The 25986-nt window shown below is 40.2% G+C and overlaps 1 protein-coding gene across 2 annotated transcripts in view; it reads right to left on the bottom strand.

Moving 5' to 3' along the window:
* Positions 1-8981, bottom strand: part of UVSSA (UV stimulated scaffold protein A) — a 55769-nt gene extending 46788 nt beyond the window's left edge. Inside the window, exons 1-6 of one of the 2 annotated variants that reach the window (XM_085314719.1) lie at positions 8740-8981; positions 8101-8431; positions 4752-4872; positions 3223-3657; positions 2039-2148; positions 1246-1374 (exon numbers count right to left, since the gene is read on the bottom strand). In XM_085314719.1, the coding sequence (XP_085170845.1) occupies positions 1246-1374; positions 2039-2148; positions 3223-3657; positions 4752-4872; positions 8101-8431; positions 8740-8837 (1224 nt within the window). In that variant the 5' untranslated portion in view covers positions 8838-8981. The remainder of the gene's footprint in view (positions 1-1245; positions 1375-2038; positions 2149-3222; positions 3658-4751; positions 4873-8100; positions 8432-8739) is intronic. The other variant, XM_085314720.1, reaches the window with a different exon arrangement.
* Positions 8982-25986: the final 17005 nt, after the last annotated feature.

The raw sequence follows: 25986 nt of genomic DNA, 5'->3' as shown, positions 1-25986 counted from the left end.
TGTAGTGTTTCTTATACTGACATGTAAATATTTGATGGATGGGATTTAATAATCAATATCTAGAGCCACCATTGCTTATTTTGTTCTATCGGTCTCTCATTTTACTGTGTTCTAACCAAGTCATCTAACAGATGTGAGTAAAAGATATTTTATACAGTTTCTTCCTGCAGCACACAGCTGTCTTTCTTCAGGTTGTAAGTAATTCAACAGTAAAACCAAATTTGGGTATCTTCTATAAAAAGAAAAATAAGAAAAAAAATATATAGTTTCAACGCATAAATTACATACCTCAATTTGCACTGTTTCATTTTGTTTCTTTGTGAGCACTGTTATGTATTTTCCTTTGTTCATAACAGTGGAGTTTATTAGGTGTTAACCATATATAAACACACACACAGAAAAATCAAGGCTTGAATGTCATTTATATCTTGCAAGAAATATAGCAACTCATATTCCATGCAGAGGACCAGCAAATGAAGTCCTGTCAAGTAAATGGCAGGAATGACAGCAGGTGTCTGGATTCCTTCATAGCTGGTTGGATAAAGGAAGCACACATATTTCACCGAAGGGGGAAAAAAAAAAAAGGGAAAAAAAAAAACCTCTGACAAGACAGTCTTTCAGTACTTCTCATTCAGAGTTGGCATTTCTGACTGGGGTGGTGTATCAGTAATATTAAGATGATGAACAAGATTAATCTTGATAAAGRTTCATTTGCACAATGAAAGCAAGTCTCAAACACTCAGTCATCGCTAAACTAGACTACTACACTTTAGTCCAAGATGCAATGACCAGAACAGATTCTTGCAATCCAATTATAAGCCAGCCTTTACTCTGGACCCTCACTCAAAACATTTATTTTCATGTCAAGTTATACAGCAATTCTGTTTGATTGCAACCAACAGAAATAAGTGTTACGCAAGTCTGCTGCTTTAGGTATATAAACAATCCACAAACTCCTTTCGTGGATTTGAATACAGCATTTGATCTTCCAACCTCAGCTTACTTAAATTTTAATATCCTCAATTTTACCTATTTTACAAAAACTCTAACCAGACCCTAGACACTATCTATGTGTTTACTTCAACTTTCTTGAGTGAAGCTATAACCAGTTGAATTAGTGTACAYTTCAGTTAAGCTTGTGTTGAGAAGTTTGTGGGACTAAGGCTTAAAAGAAAGCGTATTTTTTGCATACAAGATAAGAATTAATAATGGTACTCTCTAGGATTAAAAACAAAAACAACTCACCACTTTTCTTTTCCTTTCCTTAATGGAAATATTCATTTCCTTGTATTTCTTCAGGGCAGTCTCCAGTTTATTCTTGAGATCAATGGCACATCTTAGTCGATCATCGWTTATTCCAACTCTGGTAAACAACTGCAAAGCAAGAAATGTACATTCTTATTCTTTTTCCTAGACACCAGAGACAAAAAATATTTTTTCTTCAATTTTTAAATGGAACAACATTGTCACAAATGCCTTTATTGTGTAAGTAAAAATTAGTGAATTCACATCTTTCACCAGCTAGAATATAAAAGCCAGCAGTAACAACTAAAGACAAATAAAGAATGAACAGCTGCTACAAACAATTCCCTTTGAGAATGTCATTTAGTATGCCAAATTCCATGTATGAGGTTCCTGACCAGCAATATCAACTAACACMAAGGACAAAGTGCTCTTCTGATACAGACATGTCTGACAAACAAACTCATTTTTACTCTCTTTTGTGAAGAAGCTGTATTTTGAGACATCTGTTAAAAAAAAAAACACCAAAAAACAAAAAGAATCCAAATCCAAAATAACTTAAGTACTGCTGTAAGCTGCACACCTATGCCAAGAACCATCAAAGAAGTTATGGAGCACCTGCACCCTAATCTTATCCACCTCTATTAAACGCGTAACCTTTTTTYATTTGTAACCAATGTTTCTTCAACTTTGTTTCAAGTTCAGCTTCCTTTCTCTGCTTGCTGCCCTCAAGCTTTACCATCCCTTGCCCCTCCATCTTTTTATAAGAAACGAAGAAATCAGCTCTTTATCCCACCTGAATCCAGGACTGCACCATAGGCAAGAACTTATTTCTAAGGAGTCTGTGAGCATCCATGATGTTGTTTATTATGGCTGTATTATCTTCATTCTCATGCACTTTTATATCTGTTCAAGATAGGAAAAAAGGGTTAGTACATGGGGTTTTAGTGTCCGCTTCAAGAGCTAAAGCAGCTGCATGGAAAAAGTACATATGAATCTTTCTAGTATATTTGATCACTTCAGGGAAGGTTACAGACATCAGTCTGTTACTGTGTTCACTATTAATCGAACAAAAAGATGAACAATTTTCATTTCACTGAAGACAGAAACAATGGCTAAGCCATMAGCACTCAGGAATCACTAAATAAACCAAGACAAGTGAAGTGTTATTATTTACATTACATGGGCCTCATTGCATATTCAGTATGAAACGGCGCCTGCCCTCAATGGCAATAGGGACTTGATTGTCAAAAGAAGCAAGTATGCCACTACCCAAGTAAAAATGGAACTGTCCATCTGCTAGTCATTCATAATCTCTGCAGATGCATTTCCAATTCTGTTGTCTGCAAGCACTGAAGTAGGTACCTGCCTTTCTGGCTGTTTGCACATAGAATTCTACTAGAATAGCATTTGTAACACACTTCACTTAGATTATCAAATCACAGCCTACGCTGATTTTTCTACAAGTAACTCATATTAGCAAAGTTACATAAAAAGGTATAATCACGAACCTTATGATTCCCCTAGCAAAACTCTACTTATTGCTTCTTTCAAGCTGTCAACAACAAGAAAAAATTGAAGAAATCACCAATTTTATGATATTTAAACGAGTACCTTATACTCCTACAGAGAGAGAAAAAGCAGTGAATCGTGAAGCACATGGAAGAGGAAGCTATACACTGTAAACAGACTAAATTTTTTAAGATTGGAAACTCATCTTATTACTGGCACCATGAAGYGCTGTAATACAATTACAGCTAATACGTAAGTTTTAAGATTAAAAGTTGATCAATAAAATCTGTAAAGAACATAACGCAACCCAAACCTAAGAACGGACACTAGAAAACCAGAAGAAGAGAATTCCAAAATAAATCAAAATGGTGTCCAGGATCCCCAAGCATCACAGTCATAGAAAGAAGTAATGACAAAGCACTTCAGACAAAGACTCTCTCCAGCTATCTGAAAAATTGTTCCAGGTACCTGTGGAGATTTCAAGCTCTAGAGTATATTTATGAGAAATAAGTCCATGGTTTCTAACGAAAGTTTGGTAATCATCATCACTGACAGCAGGGACACCAGATCCAAGTTCTGAGTGGGTGCTTCCATCTAATTCTTTTTGCTCCAGCTTCTCCTGCTCCTCACTCAACTCTTCATTTCCATCAGTTTTAACACACTGAGAAACAGAAAGAAGGTCCTTGCTGCAGCAYGGCTGTTCATCATCCACATGTCCAAAATAAGATGGGTGAAGTGCTATCTGGGAGGATGAGGGGGGCACAGGTTTGCCCTCATTAGCAATCATTTGTTTGTCAGGTTCCAGTTCTACATCATTCACAGTGAAGTCAAAAGGATCTGGCATTAGAAGCTGGAAACAGTTTTCCATCTCTGTCAGAGTGTCAGCAATCTCCTGAGACATTTCTATTAGGAGACAATTATTTTAGAATATTGTTAAACAATGTAAAATGCTAATGTCTCTGGAGTAGATACAGATTTACAAAACAAATCTAGCTGCCAAAGGGATAACCCATTTATCCAGTGATCAACAGTATTGCTCCATACATACTTCATTCCACTCCAGAAATTATCTTGATAAAAGTGACAATACTGCCTTAAGCTGGAAACCTAGCATTTCTTGAGCAAGAAATTTAGAACCAGAGTTCATCCTTTTCTTATTCTCCCTAAAATTTAATTATTTATCAAAGATGACTTAAATAGTTCATAAACTTTCAAGAAAAGGTGATGTTGGCGAGTACTCATTCTGCAGCCATGGATGTTACAACTGTTTCTAGATGTATCCGTGAACATAAATTATAGCTGAAAGAAATGCTACRGATAAAAGTGACTTTAAGAAGATTAAACATCGTTACATTTCCACTCTCATGCATGAAAACATTCACAGCATGCAGCATAAATGCAGACACACATGCATACATTGCATAAACCAAAGCAATTTCATTAAATAACCTTTTGTAACTGCAACATGATTCACTTGCTTTCTCTGTTCTTCTGTATTCAGAAATAGGGTTGCTATACACACACTGCTTACAGATTCAGTCCCCAATTAGACACACTTTTTGGCAACATTATACTTTTCATTGAACCTCCAGAATTTCARTGCAAACCAGTGCCTATACTTCTGGAATTTGTAACTGTACATRCTATATAATTCAGTTCATCAGTCAGCAAGTTATTAAGAAGTCTCCCCAGTCATAGACACAGAATTAAGCCAATGGCTCCAAAAGGTGTCTTGATACGCTCACAGTCACGCATTCATACCTCATTGAATAAAAGTCTGGTCTGTAACTCAGTATTTTTTTTTAAATACCTTCATGTTACCTGAGCTCACAGGACTGTCCCTTGTTTTCCCTAATATTCCTTAGGTGACAGAGGGTCAAGCATAACATATGTACTATTCTGGATCTGGATAACTACTTTCTTAGAATTTGTTTTATATAACTTTACAAAAGGTTAATAACGAACAAAAAACTCCAGTAAGAACCAAAATAATTCACCCGCCATTTCTTTTTCAGCTCTTTTGGCTTTTTCTTTGTAAATGTTATCCAACCGTTTTTGCTTCTCCTCTTCCCTCCTCCTTTCAGCCAGTGTTCTAGCACTCACATCTTGAAAATCCACCTAAGGGGGGGGGGGGAAATAAATAAATAACACTGTTCGTAAGAAACATATAGAAAATCCATTTCCTAAGATCCTTATCTGTGGTGAAAAATCCTCTAACATCAGTGATCAKCCAGAAGCTCAGCAGTACTTCCTTTTATCTCTTCTCCTTCTGGAATCAATAACTACAGTAATTCTTAACGGAGTTTTTACTTCTACTAATAAGGGACTGCTGAGAATCAATGGCTTTCATAAAGGAATTAGGCAGAAAAAAAAAAGTTTACATTTCCACATCTAAATTGTAAGAATAAAGTAGGCTTTGGGAGATCTCTGACACAGCATTAGAGACACGAGGTTGGATGGGAGAAAGGCACTACATAGGGTAACTATTCATATTATATGAAAACATTGCGCTAGCTCTACCTTCAATAAAGGAAATTTTTCTAAATTTGTAATCACTAYGAGTGCACGCACGCATCACCTACTRAACAACTTTGTAAGCAAGTAAAGTAGTAGAAAAGGCATTTAAATTCATTATAAGGGTTGACTTTTGAATTTTATAATTAATTTTTTTGTATTTGGGGATCAAGGGAAAGGTTATAATTTAGTCTCAYTTTACTTTCTTATAACCAAATACAAACAGAAATTCAAGCGAGTCGTTGATGTTTCCTATAATACTTGCAGCAAAGTTTTTCTGTTCATTCATAAAAGTGCTTGAAAACGTAAATATTTTTCATTTATATGTTAAGGAAAAAAAAATCTTGAATTATGTTAGTGCATAAACAAACCCCTTCAAATAGGAAAAACCCTGACACGATTTCATTTTGAATGCTACCACGTAACTTTCATTAATCTCAATAAAGATTATGCTGAGTAAACCCATACTTCAGAACCATTCTGCTGACGAAGTCTACAGTCTCTCTGGTGTTACATTTGTATGACAATAAAGAGAARTCTTCAATGGATGCTGGGATTTTTGGATGAGAAAGTTGATCAAAATACAGTAATGGTTCCCAGGTACTGACATTCTATCTTAACATTTTGGAGACAYGCAAGTAAAATAGTGAATTTAGATCTGACTTACAAGATAGAAGTCCATATGATSGCGAGATTACCATCAATATGACAAGTAAGTCTCACTTTCTATTTAGCCCTAGGAAATCTTTTTGGCAATATGTACTTGGACTTAATAGCGACTGACTGGTCAAGTTAACCAAGAACATCCTACAACTGAAATTTCGTTATTTCTTGCACAACCAAGTATTTCTGTCACTCTCTCTTCTCAAATTTAGTGAAACATTTTCACATTTGTTTAGCATTAAGCAAGTAGGTAATGCCATAAAATATAATGGAAGCTAGAAAATAAATGCTTGAACTTGGGCTTAACCATATCCACGTTCCCATATGCTCAACATTCTCTACAGCATGCAAAAAGGCTTAAGGTGTTCACAAATATTATGTAAATACCTTGATGAATGTAAACACATGGATGAATGGTATACCTATAAACTTCTAGGAGTAAAAGGCTACCTCGCTTTTTGCAGAAACTGACATGGAGAGTCTCCATCAACTTAAGAGACATGCACTTATAAATTTCTCTTCTTATCAGGGAGATAGGGAAAGGTAAAGAAAAGAGCTAATTTCACAACCTATAGCAGCACTTGGATCCCCACAGCGATATTTTTGGTTTTCAGGATCTCATTTTTTCGATCAAGTTTGCATAGCTCTCCACATAGTAACAGGAGAAACAGATCCTCCCAAAGACGCACCACTATATTAAACACAAAGCAACATCGAACASAAAAATGGAACAAAGATACTGAATTCAGAAACTACAAGCTGGTGTTCCTAGGTAGTCAGATGTGGTTTGCACAGCAAACCATGGATATCTAGAGCTTCCTGAATCACAGCTTCTTCCTTGGATCAGAATACCTATGACAGAGTCACCTGCCCATACCTTTCCTTTCTTTGTCCCAAAGGGATCAGCCATGTGCTGCTCTGTCACTCTGCTACATTCTGTTTCATGCTTTGGCACTCAGCCACGGGCTTCTCTTACAACATCTGCCACATCATGGTTTCTCAATGACAATAAAATCTCATCTCACATACTAGATATMTATCACCAGCACACAAAGCTTTGAATTGTCCAAAACACAGCACATTCTCCACTTAAAGGAGCACAGTAATGTTAGAGGAACTGGGGGCATTTCTGGGAAGCCAGAAGTAGATAGTGCAGAAATAAGGCTATGTTAAACTTCCAGAGAAAGACTTAATAGCTGAGACGATCCTCAGTTTAAAGTGTCACTTTCTTTTTAGAAAGGCTACACTTTGGCACTTGAGATAAGCATTAATGCAATATAGCCTTTCACCCACTATCCAAGTTTATTAAATAAAAGGAGTTTTATTTAACTCCTTTACCACTCCAGCAGAGGCACAACAGAACTCCTCCTGTGTGTAATCTACTCCACTGACATGGATCTGTCCTTCATGATATCTCCTAGTACCCTATCACTTTAAAAACAATTCATTTCCCACCACCACCCTGCAATCTATAGTCTCTCCATTATAGTTCAGCTTCTTCCACAAATACTTCTTGTTCTACTGATGTCAGGCTGCAGCTTAGTGTCGAGATTCACACAGTCCTTTTTCCTCATCTCAACTAGCTGGCTGGTATATAAGAGAACACTAAAGCTTGGCAAAGGTAATCACTAAACCGTAAGTTGCACATATATGATAGTCAATGGAAAAAAAAAAATCCGCGTTCTGAGTGACGTACTGGCTCAAAATAAAAAGACATCTGCTTCAACAGTACTAGAAAGCTTAGCTTGTTTTCTGGTCAGCACTACAGTATGATGTTTGTGCATACTGTGAACTGTGTACGCTTTCCTCTAAGTAAGATTAGTTTTGCTAGCACGTTGATAGAAACAAGACATTTTTCTAAAAAGCATCTGACGTTCAGAAAACTTTTCARAAATACTCTATCAAGACTGGTTAAGGCCTACTTCTTGAAGATCTTTAAATCTGTGCTCTAAGGTGACAGTTTTGCTCCATGTAAGTGTTACCACCATAAATCCTAGAAAGAGTGTATAAGTCTGGGGGCTGCTTTTTAAAGACTGTGGTCAAGAGGATGACTCTTGAAGACAGTGCTTTGTTTCCAACAGTTTTCCTTTTAGATTTATTGATTCAACTTTAAACATCTTCTAGAGATCATTACCTAAAAAGGCAAATTGAAGTAAAAACGCAGAGTACCTTCTTATTCTGCTTTAAAAAGTGGTATCCCAGAGAAAGCTTCTTGTAGGCCTCACCATATTTCTCATGCCAGTCTTGTACTGCCTTAATGGCCACTCTTCTCAGCTTTTGTGCCACTTCTTTGGGCGGGGGAAGAGGCTGCTCATGGTCTATCCCAACCGTGAGCTCCAAGAGGTCTTGGAAGTTGGAAATAATTAAYGTCCGGAACTGATGCGATCGGGTAAACAACTCAAGCACAATCTGAAAAGCCGAGAAGCGTATCTCGGCATGCTCCTCATTGAGCCGTGTCATCAGCAGATGATAGGCATGGCTGATGTGTTCATCTGAAGACCTGGGGGGAAGGGGAAAAATAAAAAACAAGTTTTATTTAAAAAGTGTTATCACACTCACACAGACACCAACTTTTCTTAAAAAAAAAAGAAAAAAAGAAAAAACAGCCTCTGTGCTGACAGCAATGCAAAGTACCGCTAAACAACACACTCGGGAGCCTCTGGGGCAGCCTTCACGCACCTGCTGCCTGGACCCGAAAACTGCAGTTTCGGGGCCAGGGAGCGGAGGCCCGGCCCGGCCCGGCCCGGCCCGGCCCGGCCCGGCGCGCCCCCCCGCCCCGGCAGCAGGGCCCGCCGAGAGGCCCCGTACTTGCAGATTTTCTTCAGCTCCCTCATTCTGCCCGCCTCCAGCTGCGGCTCCCCCGACGTGGTGAGCTCCTCCACCAGCTCGGCGAGGCGCTGGTCCATCTCCGGAGCCCCACAGCCGCCGGCGGCGCCGCGCCGGGCGCCGCTGCCGCCGCTCCAACCGTCGCTCTCCTCAGGGACCGCCCCAACCGTCGCTCTCCTCAGAACAGACCCCCCCGCCGCGCGGGGTGGTACATTCCTTTCTCCCCCCCACCTCCCGCCGTGGCACCTACCACCGCTCACAACACCCTTCCCCTCCCCACCACCGCCGACGCCGCGCCCGCTCCTGCGCGGTGGCGCCCGAGCGTCGTCACGCGAGCGGGAGGGGGCGAAGGCCTTAAAGGGGCCGCGCCTCCCTTTCGGGGGGGCGGGGTTAACCCCGCGCTGGGTGCGGGTGGGCGGCGCCATTTTCTCGGGGCGTCGAAGGTGGCCGGCAGCAAAACTATACCCCCAATCAAAAAAAAAAAAAGAAAAAAAAAGAAAGAAAAAAAGAAAAAAAAAAGAAAAAAATAAAACGCAAACCAGTGAAAAAGGCAGTTTTAGCTGAAGGCATCAGCCCACACCCCGCGGGCTGCAGCCTGAGGGCCTGGGCGCTCTGCCGCGAAGGCAGCGGGCGCTGCGGCGAGGCGTCCGTGAGGGGCCGCGGGGCCGAGCCGCCTCGCCCGCGGCCCCGTGAGGCTTGAGGCGCTGCGGCTCCTGCCGCTCGCGTCTCACCCGCCGACGGCTGCGACACGGATCTGCAAATCCACGCAGCTGCTCACAACGCGCTTGCGGACTGCAGCCTGCGTGATGCGAGCGATGCCGCGCGTTTTAATTCTGGTGTTTGCCGCCTCGTTCGKTTGGACACGCGATTAGTTTAACGTAGAGCAGGCAGTGATTTTCTCAGCAGCAGCAAACACGGGACACCGGGGCCTCGGCACAGGCGTTCGTGTCTTACGCAGTTTCTGAACTGGCCTTGGCGTCACACCGTCAGCCTCTCCCCTCTCCCCACTGCCCGCCTTCCTCCTAAAAAGCGAACGCAGAGGCATTAAAGCAAGGGAGGCAGGAAACCCAGCTTGTCCTCTGCCTTGCAAGGTGAGTTTTGGTTTGGCTTCCAGGGAGATATGCAATGGGTTTGCTCTTYCGGGAAGTGCCTCCATTTTGCAGAACTTGAAAATTATGTTGGCTTTATAAAATGTTACAGATGAGAAGATTCTTAATGTTGCCCTAGTAAATGTCATATAACTGAGGTATGCCTGGGAGAGAGGAGAACAGTGGATAAAACCCAGTTATCCAGTCTTTCAAGGAAAGTATTAGCACATAACTGTGTTTATATGATACCTTCCACTTGAGAGCCTCAGAGCTAACATTATACCTAACCCATCACCATGTGGAAGGACAAATTAATGTACCTACTATATAAAATTCTGTTAATCTAGTTTAGAAAAGCAAACTATTCTGTTTTCAGAGGGGCTGAGTGTGCACACTACTGAGCTCAGCAGCACAAAGGCACTTGATATTGCTAGAAGTTAATGTATACTAAGTGACTTTTTAACAGAAGTCTGTCAGGTGGCAAGGCAGAAGCTCCCAGGATCCGCAGGCCAACCTGCCTGCCTGCACTTTTATCAAGCAAGGTGTTATTAATCCACAGACAACAGTCACCGTTAAAGCACTGCTTGTTTTAATTAAGGCTTGTCCCWACTGAACTGAATACAATCATAGGAAAAATGAATTCTTAAATTGTAATACTTGGAGGCTTCAGTCAGCTGTTTAAGTCTCCATGCACATTGGTACTCCAATCTGTAAACACAATGCAAGTGTAAAATCTTCTCCYCCTACAAAGCCCTGGGCTACCATGTGGCTGTTAAAACCATCAGAAATTCCAAATAAGAAGAAAAAAACATGGGTAAATACRTCCCTATTTTTGGAAGACATCTGCACGCTTTGTAACAATATCATAGATTCACWTTTCCTCTCCCTTTACTTTGTATACAAGTCATGCACACAACTTTCTGATCTTTTCTTTCTTTGTTTTTTGATGTATTGTAACCATAGTTGCAGCAGCAGGTTGGTACCTTTTGCAGTGATCCAAGGTACTCAGATGATATACTACACACATTAAGTGAAAGCCATCAGGAACCAAATAGTGAGAGGTTAGAGAATACTGAGAAAGAGATTAACATAGATGAAAGAAAAAAGAAGCCTGAAAATCTGATCTGTAATATCTCATGGATTCTTAATATAATTATGTCCTGTGGTTTTTCCTCTTCACATCCAGAGATGCCAAGTGAGATTTTAAAACCAAGAATACTGAAGACTTCTGCTTTAAGCTATGCTTTAAGTCAAGTCACCAAATGATGGGTTTCAAAGGGTCTTTTAATATAGACAGATCATTCCATAATTACTACATATAACTCCTCTGAAACAGCCTGTAGCAGTCACCATCTCAAAGTCCTTAGAGCAGATAAGCCAGCATCACAACACAATGTGAACTTCTCACGCCTCTTGCACAAGATTCATGCACAAGCAGCCCTTCACAGAGCCCTGCAGCTCCTTCCTTAGCACACAGCCACGTTTACCAGACAGAGCAGGCTGGCAGGTTTTTGATGCACTGACTAGAAACGTTTACTGTGTGGGATGACAGCAATATGGGAGAAGCCGAAGCACTGCCCAGGGGATATTATACCCTGATGCTGGGGTTAACCTCTCCCAACATGCTCCCTCCACCTTTCCCACGTGCAGGAAAGCGTCCAGCATTTTACTCCAYACGCAGCTGTTCGCTAAGGGCACAGCCCCGGCACATGCCCTGCTGCTTAGGGTCACCTATGTTGAGAGAGAAGCTAAAAGACCTGTCCCTATTCTGGTCTCTCTTTGCACTAGCCAAGAATATTGTTTAGTTCCTGGAGATTGTGGGGCTGCCCTGAAATCACCCTCGGCATCACCTGGCCTGCYTTCATTTTTACACACCCGTTTAGAAAAAAGTGCTGACTACCCCCTGGGAAAGATCAAGCCTTTGCAGGTGCCCATTTTGAACATCCTCAAAACAAGATACATTTAAAATAGTTTTTCTCTTTTGAAAACATGGCAAGGTACTTGCCAAGTACCTGGGCAATTCCACTGTTCAGGCACGCATTGAAAATAACATAACGTGAATTCTTATTGCAGCTATCTGTCCTGGTTTCTGTGATAGAGAAAGACATCATTAAACACAAGCAGTGAACTCTGTTTCAGACATATTTACTGCAGTAAATTAATGTATGTATTTTGCAGAGGTTCTGTTGTTTCTGAATTGATACATGAAACCAGTGACTTTTTTAATGTTTCTCTTTTCCTCATTGCCTTCCATCTAGTAAAATGGATGTCCTACAATTCATGTGAAAATCACATGCAATGACATAGTTAATCTTTAAAGTTTAGATTAGTTTACTCCTTAAAGATTTCTTATTTTTCTATTTCTTTTCTTAATTTGTTTGAAAGTGCCTGAACAACTGCTATCTATTAGGCTATTACTTGCAAAATTAACATTGCTTTACTATCTAGAAAGAGTATTTCAAAATGAGCCTCAAGCAACAGACTTTACAGCTACAAAGCAGCAATTTCATATCTATGCATAGTATTTAAAGAAATCCTGCAAGGAGCCATATGGTTTTGCAAAGAATCAGTTGATGAATGAATGTTCAGTTGTGTAACTCATTCATGACAGTCCCTTAGGCAAAGCCCAGCGACAGCTAAGCTATTTAGTTTTTTCTTTTTTTTTAAAGTCAATTACATAAAATTGTGTTTGCTCAAGTTGTTTGCTTTTTTTCCTTCTTCTTTTTAAAGAGCATGGTAAATATCTGCCAAGTATTTCCATACTTCCTCCATGTGTACTAAGAGGCTGAAGAGAGAGCCAGAAGACTGAAGAATTCATTTAGCTACACAAGTCACAACCACTGTATTCCTACGTTGATTTTCCACTGATGCCTATGAAGGGTTGTTTGGCACAAGGGAACACAGGACATATCGCTGCAGTGGCACGCGGAGGCAGGACCGTATGCAGCTCCGCTTCGCCTTCCAGGCCTGAGTGCTGCGTCCACTTTACATCTGGTTGCAGGGCAGCACGAGCCTGCTGATTGATGTCACATAGATTATGGCCATTTGCTGATTCAATAGGTTGTATTTCTTAATTCTATGCTGAGATATCAGCAGTGTCTTAAACATCAGAGAGCATCACAATAACACTTTTCAAAGTGTTTCCTGAAGTAGGTGTTTTATGTTGATACCTTGCAGAAGCAGAGACTCTTCCAGAGAGCACTRTCTTATCCAATGCTGTTCTAGGCTACCCGATGCCTATAACCATTGGCAGGCAGCATTTCTGATGGAAGTTTCAAATTGTGGACATTTGTGAGCACTCTAAAATTGTGTGATGCTCACTGAGCTGTGGGAGGATAACACAAGCTGGAGGGCATCATGAGGCAGGGAATACTTCTGAAATTTGAGAGTTGTCCCATGGGATATCTCCAGGCATGACCATTTGGCCCTATATCTTTGGCTAGATACACAGACAGAGAAATACAAGGCTCAGTGCAAAGACACAGTTTTGTCCGTTGACACTAGTTATTTAGGTCAGAGTATTTTTGCAGTAAAGAAGAACCAGCTGTTCCTTCACAAATTTAAAAGGTCAAACTGATGGCTCTCAAAAGGATTGTTTCAAACTTTCATGTAATATTAAATTTTAAGATGCAGTCTTTCCATAAAAGAAAATTCAGGTAGAAGACAGTTCCACCATTTTGTTAGATGATTCTTTTTCTGCGCTTGTTTTCCACTTCAAAATAAAAGAATGTGTTAGGCAGAAATATATCCCACTGCACCTTTGAGATAGCTGTATTCCACTTAATGATATGAAATTAAAAAGGAGGGCTTATTTTCCTGCCAAATGGAACTAGGGCAAAAAGGCTTCCTTACAAATAATCTGGAGTTAAAATGACTTTTGTTGTGGGTTTGAAGATGCAGAAACATGATAAACACTGATAYTAAGTTGTCACAGACTTTGTGCCAGTTAGGCTGCAAAGAAAATACTGACCTTGTATGCAAGATGAATAGATACTTAACCACTGGTTTGATTCTAGCAAAAGGATGACAGTTATTTGAAAGCTCTGAACTACCTCATCTGGGGCAAGAACTATACTTAAACAGATGTTCTCAACGGAAAAGTAGTCTATTCATTAAACCATCAATAAGGCAAGGCCAAACACATTTGGTGACCTCTTCTAATTATATGAAATATTGACTGTGACAACACTTAAGCCTATTGTAATGTTTTATAATTCTTCATATGATGAGATGAATGAATCTGCTCTGTACAGTCTAGATTACTAATTAAATAAGCATTTGTAAATTGGATGGAATAAGAATAGCTGTAAGAGACCCATCACAAATTGAGAAGGTCTGTCTACACTTAGCTTACAACTATGTCTAGATTAATTTTTAAAAAGAATCCTACAATGTTTCCTGAAAACAGCAGGCCAGCATTGACAAGTTTCACCAGTATGGATAACAGTAAGTTGCTTTTGCTTATGTAGTACTGGAACCAAATGAGAAACTAGAACTTAATGAGAAAGGCAAATAAAGCCAGCACTTTCCTGGTTTGGACAGCAAATGTCTGCATCACAAGTTAATACTTTTCCATAAATGTACCCCAAGAAAGTTAATGAAAATCCCATTACATTGCAAACATTTGTCTTTGTTTTTTTGAAGGCTGTGCCAGCCTTTAAGGCACGACCCAGATCAGGTGACTGAGAACAGGAAGCACTTGAAGTTTGTTAAAAYGTAGAAGAGGAGAGAGCTGAGGAAGACAAGAACCCCAAGCTCAAGAGAGAATGAAATAAGAAGAAATCCAGGCAAATTCTGCGTGAAGACCCTCTGATACTGAATCGTACAGCATTAGAAATGTCACTTTTGCACATGACTGCTTTTGAATATGTGGTATTAGCATAAATTTCTTATACAGCCTAAAGAGATTGGTTTGGGTATAACAGTCACTTTAAAGCACTTTCTGCCTGCCATSTGAGCCAGCCCATCCTTGGAAAGCCAACCATAACCTTAAAGAGAGCTGCRGTCTCCTTTGCTATTACTGGTTCTCAAAATAAGAAACCATGCATAGTTGTGGCTTCAGATACCAAAAAGGGATTCCTTTTTCYTCCCTTTTTCTTCTTTTCCCAAGGATACAGAAAGGAGAGATCCGCTCTGAAATTCCGAAGAGCTGTAGTGCTAGGGGAATTCATACACTGTAGCAGTGAGGGCAGGAACTTAATGCAGTTTCCTGAAATTTTATGCACAATGTCATTAGACCAGACCTAGGGGGGATATCATTTCATTTTAGCCATGTAAATGCATCTACATCAGCCACCTAAGAAAACGTTATCTATTTCGAAGTCAAATACCTAGCTGAATTAGTCATCTCAACTCCCTGTATGGCCACTGGAAAGAGAGGCACTTCTGCAGAGCGGTTCATCCTACCAGAAGGGCAGCTCTTGAGCATACAGGAAGATTCACCCTCTCTCTATGGAGTATCTGGAGGCTTAGACTACAGTCTGACTCAAGCGGCCAGCCSTAGCCAGGATGAAGTCCACTCCTGGTGTGAAGGCTGCTCTCAACTCTACCAACCACCGACAGATGTCAYGCTCCACCAGAAAAACATTGCACAGCCACTGTCCCAGCACTGCTGATCTGAAGCAATTCTGTTTTCCATTTGAWATTTCTCTGTAGGGGTTGCTTCAACCCATAGCAATAATGTGGTTGTTCATTCAGAAGCCTCAGTCATACATCAAAATATGCTGYATCCCTTCAGCACAAGGAAAGTGGCCCAAACAAGCATGCTGTCAGCCTYCAGGCCTCTTCTTGCATTTCCATCATCTTTTATGAGCAATGACCAAGAAAGCCACATGGATTGGAACAAGGTTTTCTAGAGAATTTATTTTACTATTATGATGAAAGAACACCCTGCTTTTAAAAAGACATTATTTATACAGGTCAGCATTCACGGGCAGACAGAAAGTCTCTGTCTTAAGGAGATTATGAGGTAGTGGAGAAAAATAGAGAACAAAGAACACAGTTTGAGAGAGAAGGAAATATGTATAATTAAAAGGAAGACAGAAATATATTGAAAAGAWTAAGGTAGCAAGTCCTGTGATCTGGAGCCATCTATTTATATCTATGCTTTTAAAGTGTCATGTTTTGCAGTTCTATGGCCAGATATTTAAGTAGCAACACAATGGGAAGCAACATTTATTCAGGTTTCATAGTATTGCCTTTATCACAGCATGAGCTCCTCAGTGTTAAACTGCTGAAGGCACTATCTGAGAAGAGGAAGAATAGAAGATAATCTGGAAATAGTGAGAGAAAAAGCAGAAACAATAACTAATGGATCTCTAAATTGCATCTCCTGTATGATAGTATCTTTTAATTATTATAGTAATGACTTACATGGAAAGACAGTGTTTGAACTCCAAATGATCCTTGCTCTGTCCAATCAAAGTCAAGAATTCAAGATCTTGGTCATAGATGGTAGTTTCTTTAAATAAGCCAACATAATTTCTCCTCGATATAAGTGGTGCTTTATTAAGTTACACTACACAAGAGCAGTAGGTGCCTGTTAAACCCACTGACTGATGTTGTCAGTATTAACTCCAAAGCCTGCATTTTAACCAAATTCCAKTGCTAAAGAGTGCATTGCTACCAAAACACATTTTTCTTTGGGAACTTCCAAAACATGTTTCCAAGCTAGAACAATACCATGGAACGCAAATATAAAAATACCTGTCATGAGACAGAAAAAAGRTATATTTATCCAGTTGTTGACAGCAATCAGAGCTGTTTGTGGAAAGAATGTACAGAAAGGGCATGTACAGAGAGATCCCTCCCTTCACATGCCTTGGTTTCAGCCATACGTGCATCAGGCACAGTCTGCTAATATACAGCTATTTTACTGGGCACTGGTGAGACTCCCAGAATTACTTCAAAAACTTTTAGATAATTGAACCTTCAKACACCACAGGACAAGTATTGTAGATATAGTCCAGATATGTGAAGAAAAAGATAAGTTGGCTTTTCAAAGGTAGTGCAATAGCCTTCCAGAAGAGCAGAGCCCAGACTATGGAGTGCTGCTCTAGCCCCTGTGTGGTGGCACCTCCCAGCATCACATCCCTGCTCCAAAGCAAGACCAGCAATCTTACTTACGCAGCCACCAGTTTGCTTTGTTTCCACTTGTTTTATACAAGTGTTGAAAGATCTCTTACATGAAGCATTACTTGTTTTCCTCATACAAGTCTTAACAGTAAACTGATATCAAGTACTAAAAAAGCAATGATGGTGAAGCTGCAGTAAACAGTAAAGATTTCTTGACTTCCTATTAACAGGGTCAACTTCTTCAAGAGAGACAGTAGATTAAAGTAAGGCCAAACTTTTTGCTCCTGTAATTATTTTGTYCAAAAAAATTGATCAGTTACTGATATATCAGTAAAATGTAGCTGGGGCAAGACCTTCCAGCAGAATCTCTTACCTCTTGATCAAACTATGACCTGCGGATATGCACAAGCCTGCTTTGCAACAACAGTTCAACAGCCTTTGGCACAGGCTTATAACACACTGAACATTCAGTTCTCCCTGAGGTCACGTAACTTGAATTCTAGGAAACTTTTTTTTTTTTTTTTTTTTTTTTTAAAAGCTAAACACAGAAGTGGCACTCAGTAATTTAAAATGGACGAGATATAGTTATAGGACAGTACAGGAAATTGCATGGTTAATAAAGGTCTGAGCTAGATAACTATGACAACTTTCTCTCCTCTTAAATCACAGAAAATATGCTGTCAGTGCCTTAGCCACCAGTTTCCTAAATGGCCATGAAAGCAGCACAGCCACCGAGAACCACAACTTTCTGGATCTAGAAAAGACAAGACATAACTGATCAAGCTCATGAAATTACAGGGAGGATAAACCACTTAAAATTTTTAGATTAGAGTAAAAATGTCCTTCATAAAGCCCTTGGCTTCCATCCTTCTTCAGCGAAATTATGCATAGTTAGTTATAAACATGAATTATGTTTCTTCTACATAAGAAGCATGTGGCATTTAAATTAAACTGCACTTTGGAGAACTCTGGCCATCGGGCTCATTGAACGAGGGTCTGTGAGATGCAGAGAGCATCACCCATCTTCTGCAAGGCAATTTGCTCGAGACATCCTTACGGACCTTCTCCCAGCTGGCCCCTGCTGTCTCCCAGGGACTGCTYGGCTGTGTGTTGGCAGAGCACCCAGCAGATGGCAATGCAGGAAAACCTGTAGCGGGTCCGGCATTGAGTTCACTGCGCTTGGAGCAACTTCCTTTAAGGCAGCGAACAGTTTTCACTGCCAGTAATAAGTTAGGTGGGGTTTTTGTTTGTTTGTTTGTTTGTTTTTTGGTTTTTGTTAAGTGTAGTGTTTGAATTTACAGGCCTGTAGTGTTGACCTGTGACAACAGGTATAGCATCCCACATTCAAAATGTTAGGGATCACTTGTAAGGACATCCAAGTGCCCAGGGTCCTTCAGCAATCAAAAACATGAAAATTACCATGGTATAAGAGTATATATACCTACATACATATACATATATGTATCACGTTACCCAAAGACTCTGTACAAATCATACTATGGTAACAGCAGGGTTAAATAGCTTCAGGGCAATAACGAATAGCTGTAAGAAAATGATATTTAATTTCTGTGGCTGATCTCACAGCATGGCTAATAATAGAATAATATAAACTTTCCACATTTCTTTWAAAAAAAAAAGTCAATGGAAAATAAGAGTAGTACAGGAAAGAGCTGTAAAAAGGAAAAGGTTGAAATAATGCCACTAACTAAAGAATGGTATCTGTTTTGATGATCTGAAAGAAGATTGARAAGTAACTTCTTCATAAGTTAAAAGTATCTTCAAGGAGAAAATACCACATACTAAAACAGTCTTTAGTAAAGCAGGAAAAAGCATAATACAAAATGAAAGATGAATTCAGATTGCAAACAAAGCATGTATTTTAACRCAAGAAAACAGATTCTCTGTTTCTTGACAGTACTTTTCTAAAAGATGCGGTCTAAACGTAATTTTGGCTTGCAAAAACTTGGAGAGTAGACATCTATAATCAGGAGACTGTAGATACATCGCTTCTGATCATGAGACATCAAGTTACGAGGACGACTTTTGCCACAAAASAGTAGTGGCAGGACTAAGCAGCTACAGAGTACGTCTTGAAGCCTGACCACCTTGCTGTGAAATTGCCTGTGGTCCCTACAAAGGGGACAGGATGAAGRGAGTATTTTGCAAATACGATTTTTAAAAAGTATTTTATGAAACTTGGAAGACTACCAAAGTTAAAAGCAATTACAACTGTGAAGAGTGTTCTAAGTTTGAAGATAATTACCTAATCACAGTTAAGACGATGCAAAGGTGCCTCTAATGGCTGGGAACTACGAAAGCAGCCCATTGACCTGCCCCTGGTAGAGAGGACTGGCTGGAACAGCTGAARTTGTGAGGCTGTGTTTCGTCGTGTAGAGTTTACTAATGTTGATCCATACAGGTATACGTAGTAGGATTTGTCTTTTTTAAAAAAATTAAGAACATTCAGAAAACATTGTGCTAAAGAGACWAAATTTTAGCCTAGACATTTTAATGTACCTTTAATTGAGCCTGGAGACTTTCTGGAGGAGCCCAAAACCTGTTTYACTGCTCTGCATATGTAACCAGGCCATAATTGTTATTTTAGCCGCCAGAATAATTCTGAAGCTTTGATTTTCTTATGGAGTGAAATCACAAAAACAGTGATTAATTTCAAACTAACCAGATCCTGGATGGAGGACTTATTTCGCAATACTGGTTTTTAAATAAACACCTGAAGATTCAGCACTAGGTTAATTGGCCCAAAGGTCACAGTTTATTCAGCCAGGAAAACAAAAACAGTATCCAAAACTCTGATTTCTTTTTATGCCAATCCTGAAAATATGAAAAAGAGGTATGAATACAAATGCCTCATCCAGATTCAAAACTCCACCTAGCACCTCGCATCCTCACACATGGGCGATGTTATTTATGGTTTTCTGGTGCAAAGAAACCAGTCATTATCCTTGCTAATTGGTTTAGAATAAGAGAGGTATTTCTGGATGTGGCAACTGCTCTGCTAATCTTACTTCAGTACAGAATTCTGCATTTTACCTCTTCAGAGGAGGGCTCTAGGCATAGAGATAAGGCATATGCTTTGGCCAAGGGCAGGGTAGTTTCTCCTTTAACGGGGCAGATGACATATTTCTCAATTATTATGAAAATGAAGACATGATAGTCACTGAAGAACTTTTGAGACTAGAGAGATGCAGCCCTTCAGGTGTGGATGCTGTGCCTTTTTCTATACCTACTAGCTAAACCGAATAAAAGCTCTCCAATAAAAATATCACCCTATCTACTTTTTTGGGGAAATGGGCAATACATTGTTGAAGGTAAAGAACTGGCAATGAATACTGCAGTGAAATTCAAAGTAAACATATCAATGTTTGCGGTCAGGGAAGCATATTTGTATACAAAAATCAAGAGTTAACAAAATGCTCCTGCAAGAAGCAGATTCACATCAGCGACACCGTTYGCTCTTCATTCTTCTTGTCCAGCATTCCAGCGAGATGAGGTCACGCTCGATCGCCTTTGCCCTATGCCAGCGCTATTGCTCCCGGGTCGGGATACGTCTCGGTTTACATGCGCACAGCAYGCATGCTTGCAGCTCCAGGCACCGCTGTACTCAGAGCAGAGACACCTATTCCTGCCGGGGGCTGGATCATTTCGAGAGGTGCCACAGCTGGGTGCCTCCAGGGATCAACACCGGCCCATGTTCCTACACTGAACCCACAAAAATCCCAGAGCTGTTGCACAGAGAGCTTGCTGCAGCACATACAAAATAAAGCAGAACAGGATCAGAGTTGAAAATAGGGTTACTATCCAGCTCCGCCTTTAAGAACTGAGGGAGGATGGTTAAGCTGCAAATGCTCCAAGGCAGCAGCCATTTACAAGCTTGGAGACTTCAAGCCTGTCTGCTCAAGCCTAATTCTGACTGTAGGAAACCGGGTGTAATGATCTTGAAGAAAAAACTGCTGGTTAATTAACACCAAGATCGGCAACATGGAAGAGTTTTTCCAAAACACTACAGGAGATTAGAAATCATCCAATAGACTAATGATCAAAGCTGCAGATTACCTTTTTCTACATAATATATAYTCTCACACTACTTGGATATCCCTCTGCAGCTTGCTGTGAAAGACTGCAAGACAACTATCAATTTGTCACTTACTCTAGCTCCTGCTCACAGAGATGTTTTCCTGGTGCATCGCCTTGCCACACAGCCTGAATTCTTCTCAATTATGTATGGTRGAAATCAGCCCTATAAACTGATGATGCCTATGGCTATGAAAAGGATTGAGTTTCCACCACGTTTCCTATCTTTCTATTAACAAGCAGGCTATCTAATCAGGAAGAGCACGGTTCCCACACTTGCATCAAAGAGAAAGTYAAGAGAAGTGAAGCACTTTTGTTTGGGAACTCCAGAGGAGAGTAACTTTGTGCAGGCTGAGAGGAAAACCCACATTGCACCCAACCACATTAATCACAAAATCCCACAGACCTGCTAAGCACAGGTACGTTCTTCGCTTCTGATGGTTACGGGATTGTGTGCATAGATGAGCAGGACAATGAGACGGTGACGCAAATCCCATGGCTGAGCACGTACAGGTTAAAAAAAAATCATGTAATGATCATCGTGGAAAAACATCCTTTTCTCCTTCACTACACAACCAAACAACCTTTACTGAAGAATCTTTCAGTCTTCCAAAATGAGAGGCAGCACCTAACAGATGGTGGTTCAAAAACCACCTGCTAGTTTTTCAGCCTCCCTCCCAGCAATTCTGCCAGCAGGGGTTGAGACAGAGGAACAGGCCTGGAACCAGCTGAGAACAATTATCTGGGTACTTGGACACAGCACACAGCAAGGACAACGATCCACTTCAAAAGAATTGATGTGAAATTCTACATAGTGCTACCCTTAGTGATGACAACAAGTACAAACTGTCCAGGGTAACCTGAGCTTTTCTAAGCTCTTCTCTTTCCTCTCCTTTTCTATTTTGGAGTCTATCCACTTCATTTATAAAAAAATATTTTATTGTTAACACTGCTGCTCTAAACAAGAGAGGGAATCTCCCCACTGGGTATATGCACATGCATCTAGAAGAGCTTCTCCATCTCTGGTCTTGCCTCCCCTGAGTAATTTGTCTTGCTGTGGTTTGCAAAAGGAAAAGGAAATTGTATACTGATGTTATGTTTATTTCCTTTTGGGAATGTCTGCGTAATCCTGCTTCATCTCTATGGGTGGGGAACAAAATATTTAAGTTAGTTAATGATTTATTTGTCCTGAAGTAAGTTGGCCTTTCTTTCTTTCTCTCTTTAGCCTTCCTTCTGAGTCCATCAGGAAAAAGTCCTGATGAGTTCCCAGGGCAGGGGGAAGAAAATTTAGCTCTGTGGGCTATATAGAACTATTCCCTTGAGATACACAACATAAAATTTCATTTTATGAGATATGAACAAGTGTAGTCCAATTACTGTGCAACTGTTGGTTTTGCAGGCAATTAAGAAGAATACGATCAAGTCGAAGGAGTAGCTACAGAAGTCAGATCCAGTGCCTTAGGTATTATTCCCTGCTTAAGCTAGCAAAATGTTTGATTTTACACATGAATTTGGGGGCAAAGGAAGTGTCTTATCATGAGCCAGTTGGGCCTGGAAGGGACTCCTGCGTCTCTCTGCTCCAGCTTCACTGTAAGAGATATGAATATCAGCAAGCAGGAGTGTACTCCAGTTTCCAGAAAAGTAGCACCAGGCCCCTTCACAGCAATCAACCCTTCATCTGGATGGTAACACCATTTTAGGGGTTCCATTTCTCCGTTTCAAAAATGCAGTGCACTTGCAGACAAAGTCTTCCATGATCAACACGTATATTGAAGACTCTGCTCTTTTAAGCAAATCAAATCTAATCAACAGCTAAACGACCTCTAATGCTAAAGCCTTTTAAATTTTTTATTTAATTCCTCAAGGTTATCATTTTTTTCTTCCCATATAACATTGTAGCATCTTCTGCACTGGCAATGTGTGTTTTTTGTCACCTCAGCACATTCATGCTTTTTGTGTAGTAGCAGTAATGACAATTAGTATCAGATCTGTAACAGATTCCCTAGAAACTCCCATTAGTTACCTTGCTCTTCATGCTGTCTTTCATCACATCTTCCTTTTCCCAGCAGGTCAAGGGAGGCAAACCTCCCTCTCCGCTCAGCTGTAGTGAGGCCTCATCTTGAGTATTGTGTCCAGTTCTGGGCTCCCCGAGAGAGACACGGAGCTACTGGAGAGAGTCCAGCAAAGGGCTACTATGTGTACAACTATCTGAACAGAGGGTGTAGAGAGGATGGGGCCAGACTCCTTACTGTGGTGCCCACTGACAGCACAAGAGGCGATAGGCACTAACTGAAACACAGGAAACTGAACATAAGGAAAAAATTTAACACTGGAACAGGTTGCCCTGAGAGGTCTCCTTCATTGGAGATATTCAAAAGCTGTTTGGACACAATCCTGAGAAATGTGCTCTAGGTGACCCTGCTTGAGCTGGGGGGTTGGACTAGATGGTCCAGAGGTCACTTCCACCCTCAACCATTCTGTGATTCCACGATTCTTTAGCCAGATCCTCATACAATTTCTAATTCCCTTCTTCTCCAGACAGCTAATGACATGGGGCATCACCTCTATTTTGTTTGAGAAACTCGTAACAAAAGCAGCTMTCGGGTTGGTATGGCACAGTTTATCTTCCACAAACATCTTCCCTTCATTTAGTTAAAATTACCTTACAACCATGCTCTGAAGTCCAGTACATTTTAAGAATATCTAGGCAGCTCCAGATCAATTTTTTCTCCCCTCCTCATAAAATAGAGCTAYTGCAGTAGCTGTTCTCCATTTGCGTCATACCATACCCAGACCGGGAGGAATAACACATACTCCTATTAGATCAGCTGAGAATCAGAGGAGACAGTTTACTTGATTTCTGTAACTTGCACATGCTTCTTTCACTTCTGTTTGTAAATGATTACTTATTTCTATTTTTTCCAGCATATTCATCCTTCTCCCCTCCCCATGTTAACAGCACCATCTTTATTAGAAGAACTGAGATGCAAGAAGTGAGAAACTACGTAGTTTTGTAGCTAAGTCCAGGTCTCTACCCTACAGTACACAAGTTCATTTTCTTCCTCTTACTTGCACATTTAAAAACTTTCACAGCTATTTTAATCTCTTTGGAAGATAAAAATTGCTAAAAGTCCAGCTGATTTAACTCTACTCTGACACTTTGTTTTTAATTTTTGAGACATCACCACAGAAATGGCTTACCTCATTCAGTCTTTTCTATTTCTTATCCCTACTACTTCCTCTTCTTCTTGTGGTGTATGTTAACCTACAACTGCATTTCTCTGGCTCAGGACTATCTCTGAATTATCTCCGATAATTTTATCATGAATAAAATTATTACCATGAGTAAAATTACCACGAGCAAGGTTTTATGGCACAGTCTGAACCCTCTTACTCAAAACTGTGAGCTCCTCAGTGACATTAACTAACCACTAGCTAGCAAAGATAGAGGAAATTTATTTTTCAAACTAAGAACTTTCCTTCATAGTCTTAAGACTTCAAACTAAAGTCAGGACTAGATCTTTTGAGCTGAGGGTTTTCGATGACTAGTTCACATTTATGATTAACTTCTTACAAAAGCCAAGTGTAAAGCAGAAGTACTTTGTGTTGGTTCTGTGGCTWTCGTGCCAAGAAACACTTTAATCACCACATCCAAAAAGATCTGGGCTCTATAGCTTCTGCTCCCTCTTGCTGGGCCTAAGGGCAGTTTGTTATCCATTAGCTGCCTCCAAGAGGGACTTTATTCTACTTACAGAACCTACCCAGCTGTAAGAGAGTATGTTAATAAAGAGTTAAGAACAGATTCTGCTATCCACRTCCGACCATCCTAGATCTCAAAACAAACAAAAGCTGAACTGCTGAAAACTCCTCAAGAAAGCTTAGTTAATGGATCAATTCTTAAAGAAAGGGAAAAAAAAAGAAAAAAAAAGAAAAGAATGAAAAACGCTGCCTTTCAGCATAGCTGGGAATTACACACATCGCAGAACTAACCTGGCATGGATAAAAACATATATTGCTACTATAGCATTCAATGAGCAGAAGAAACAGCTTGCAGTTTATCTGATTATGGATTGGATAAAGATCACAGATTTGATCACCTATTCTGATGGTGCTGTGGTTTATTCAGTGCACTAACTCAAAAAGCATGCACCTAGGCAGCTAGGAAAGCGTTCTTCCCTTCAAAGATCATTTGTACCATATGCCAAGAAGTCATGCCACAGAAAAACCACTCACTGTTCAGAGCCAGGTAAGCCAAGAAAAACAACCCTTAAAGTGGAGTATGCTAGAGAATACAGCCAAAACCTCTCTCTCCTTTCACAGCATGAAAAAATACTCAACTCTAGTCCAGTGATTTGGACTACATCAAATGGAAGGGAAGATTAAGGCAATTAATTCTCMGCCTCAGTATGGCTGAGAAAAATCAGTGGAACCTGTCTTCACCACAACTGGGACAAACTCTGTTGACTTCAAATAGCAGAACGTCAAAATCAAAATCCAGAGTCTTAAGCCTCATTTTGTTAAGTTACTGGCAAGCCTGAGCAATGCTCACATCAATTCATAGTGTCACAGAGAGTTTTGCTAATTTTTAGCTCAATCAGATTTTGAGAGAAGACAGTCTTCACTTCAGTTAAGCCCTTCCATATATATATATATATATGTATATATATATACACACACACACACACACACAGAGCCAAATATACTGCCAGGCATCTATATGATGGATGTCTTCCATAAAAAGATCGGAATCTCATCTAAAGTAATCAATATCCATTTTGTAATTGATATGAAATGCAGGTATTACCAGTAATTCAACAAGATGTACATATGATTGGCAGGTGAAACACTGTTCTGTATAGCAGGATATGGCCATTATTTGTTGAAGTTTCTACATTTGCTTAGGGCAAAAGTTGTATAACAGATTTTCCATCCTACACTTTGTCACCTTACTGTGAGGTATTATGTAGGTCTGGGT

This window comes from Rhea americana, unplaced genomic scaffold, assembly GCF_003343005.1.
Source record: "Rhea americana isolate MKP2758 unplaced genomic scaffold, rheAme1 scaffold_41, whole genome shotgun sequence".
Taxonomy (NCBI): domain Eukaryota; kingdom Metazoa; phylum Chordata; class Aves; order Rheiformes; family Rheidae; genus Rhea; species Rhea americana.
The sequence above is the reverse complement of the archived record's forward strand: the minus strand, read 5'-3'. Positions and strand labels throughout refer to the sequence as shown.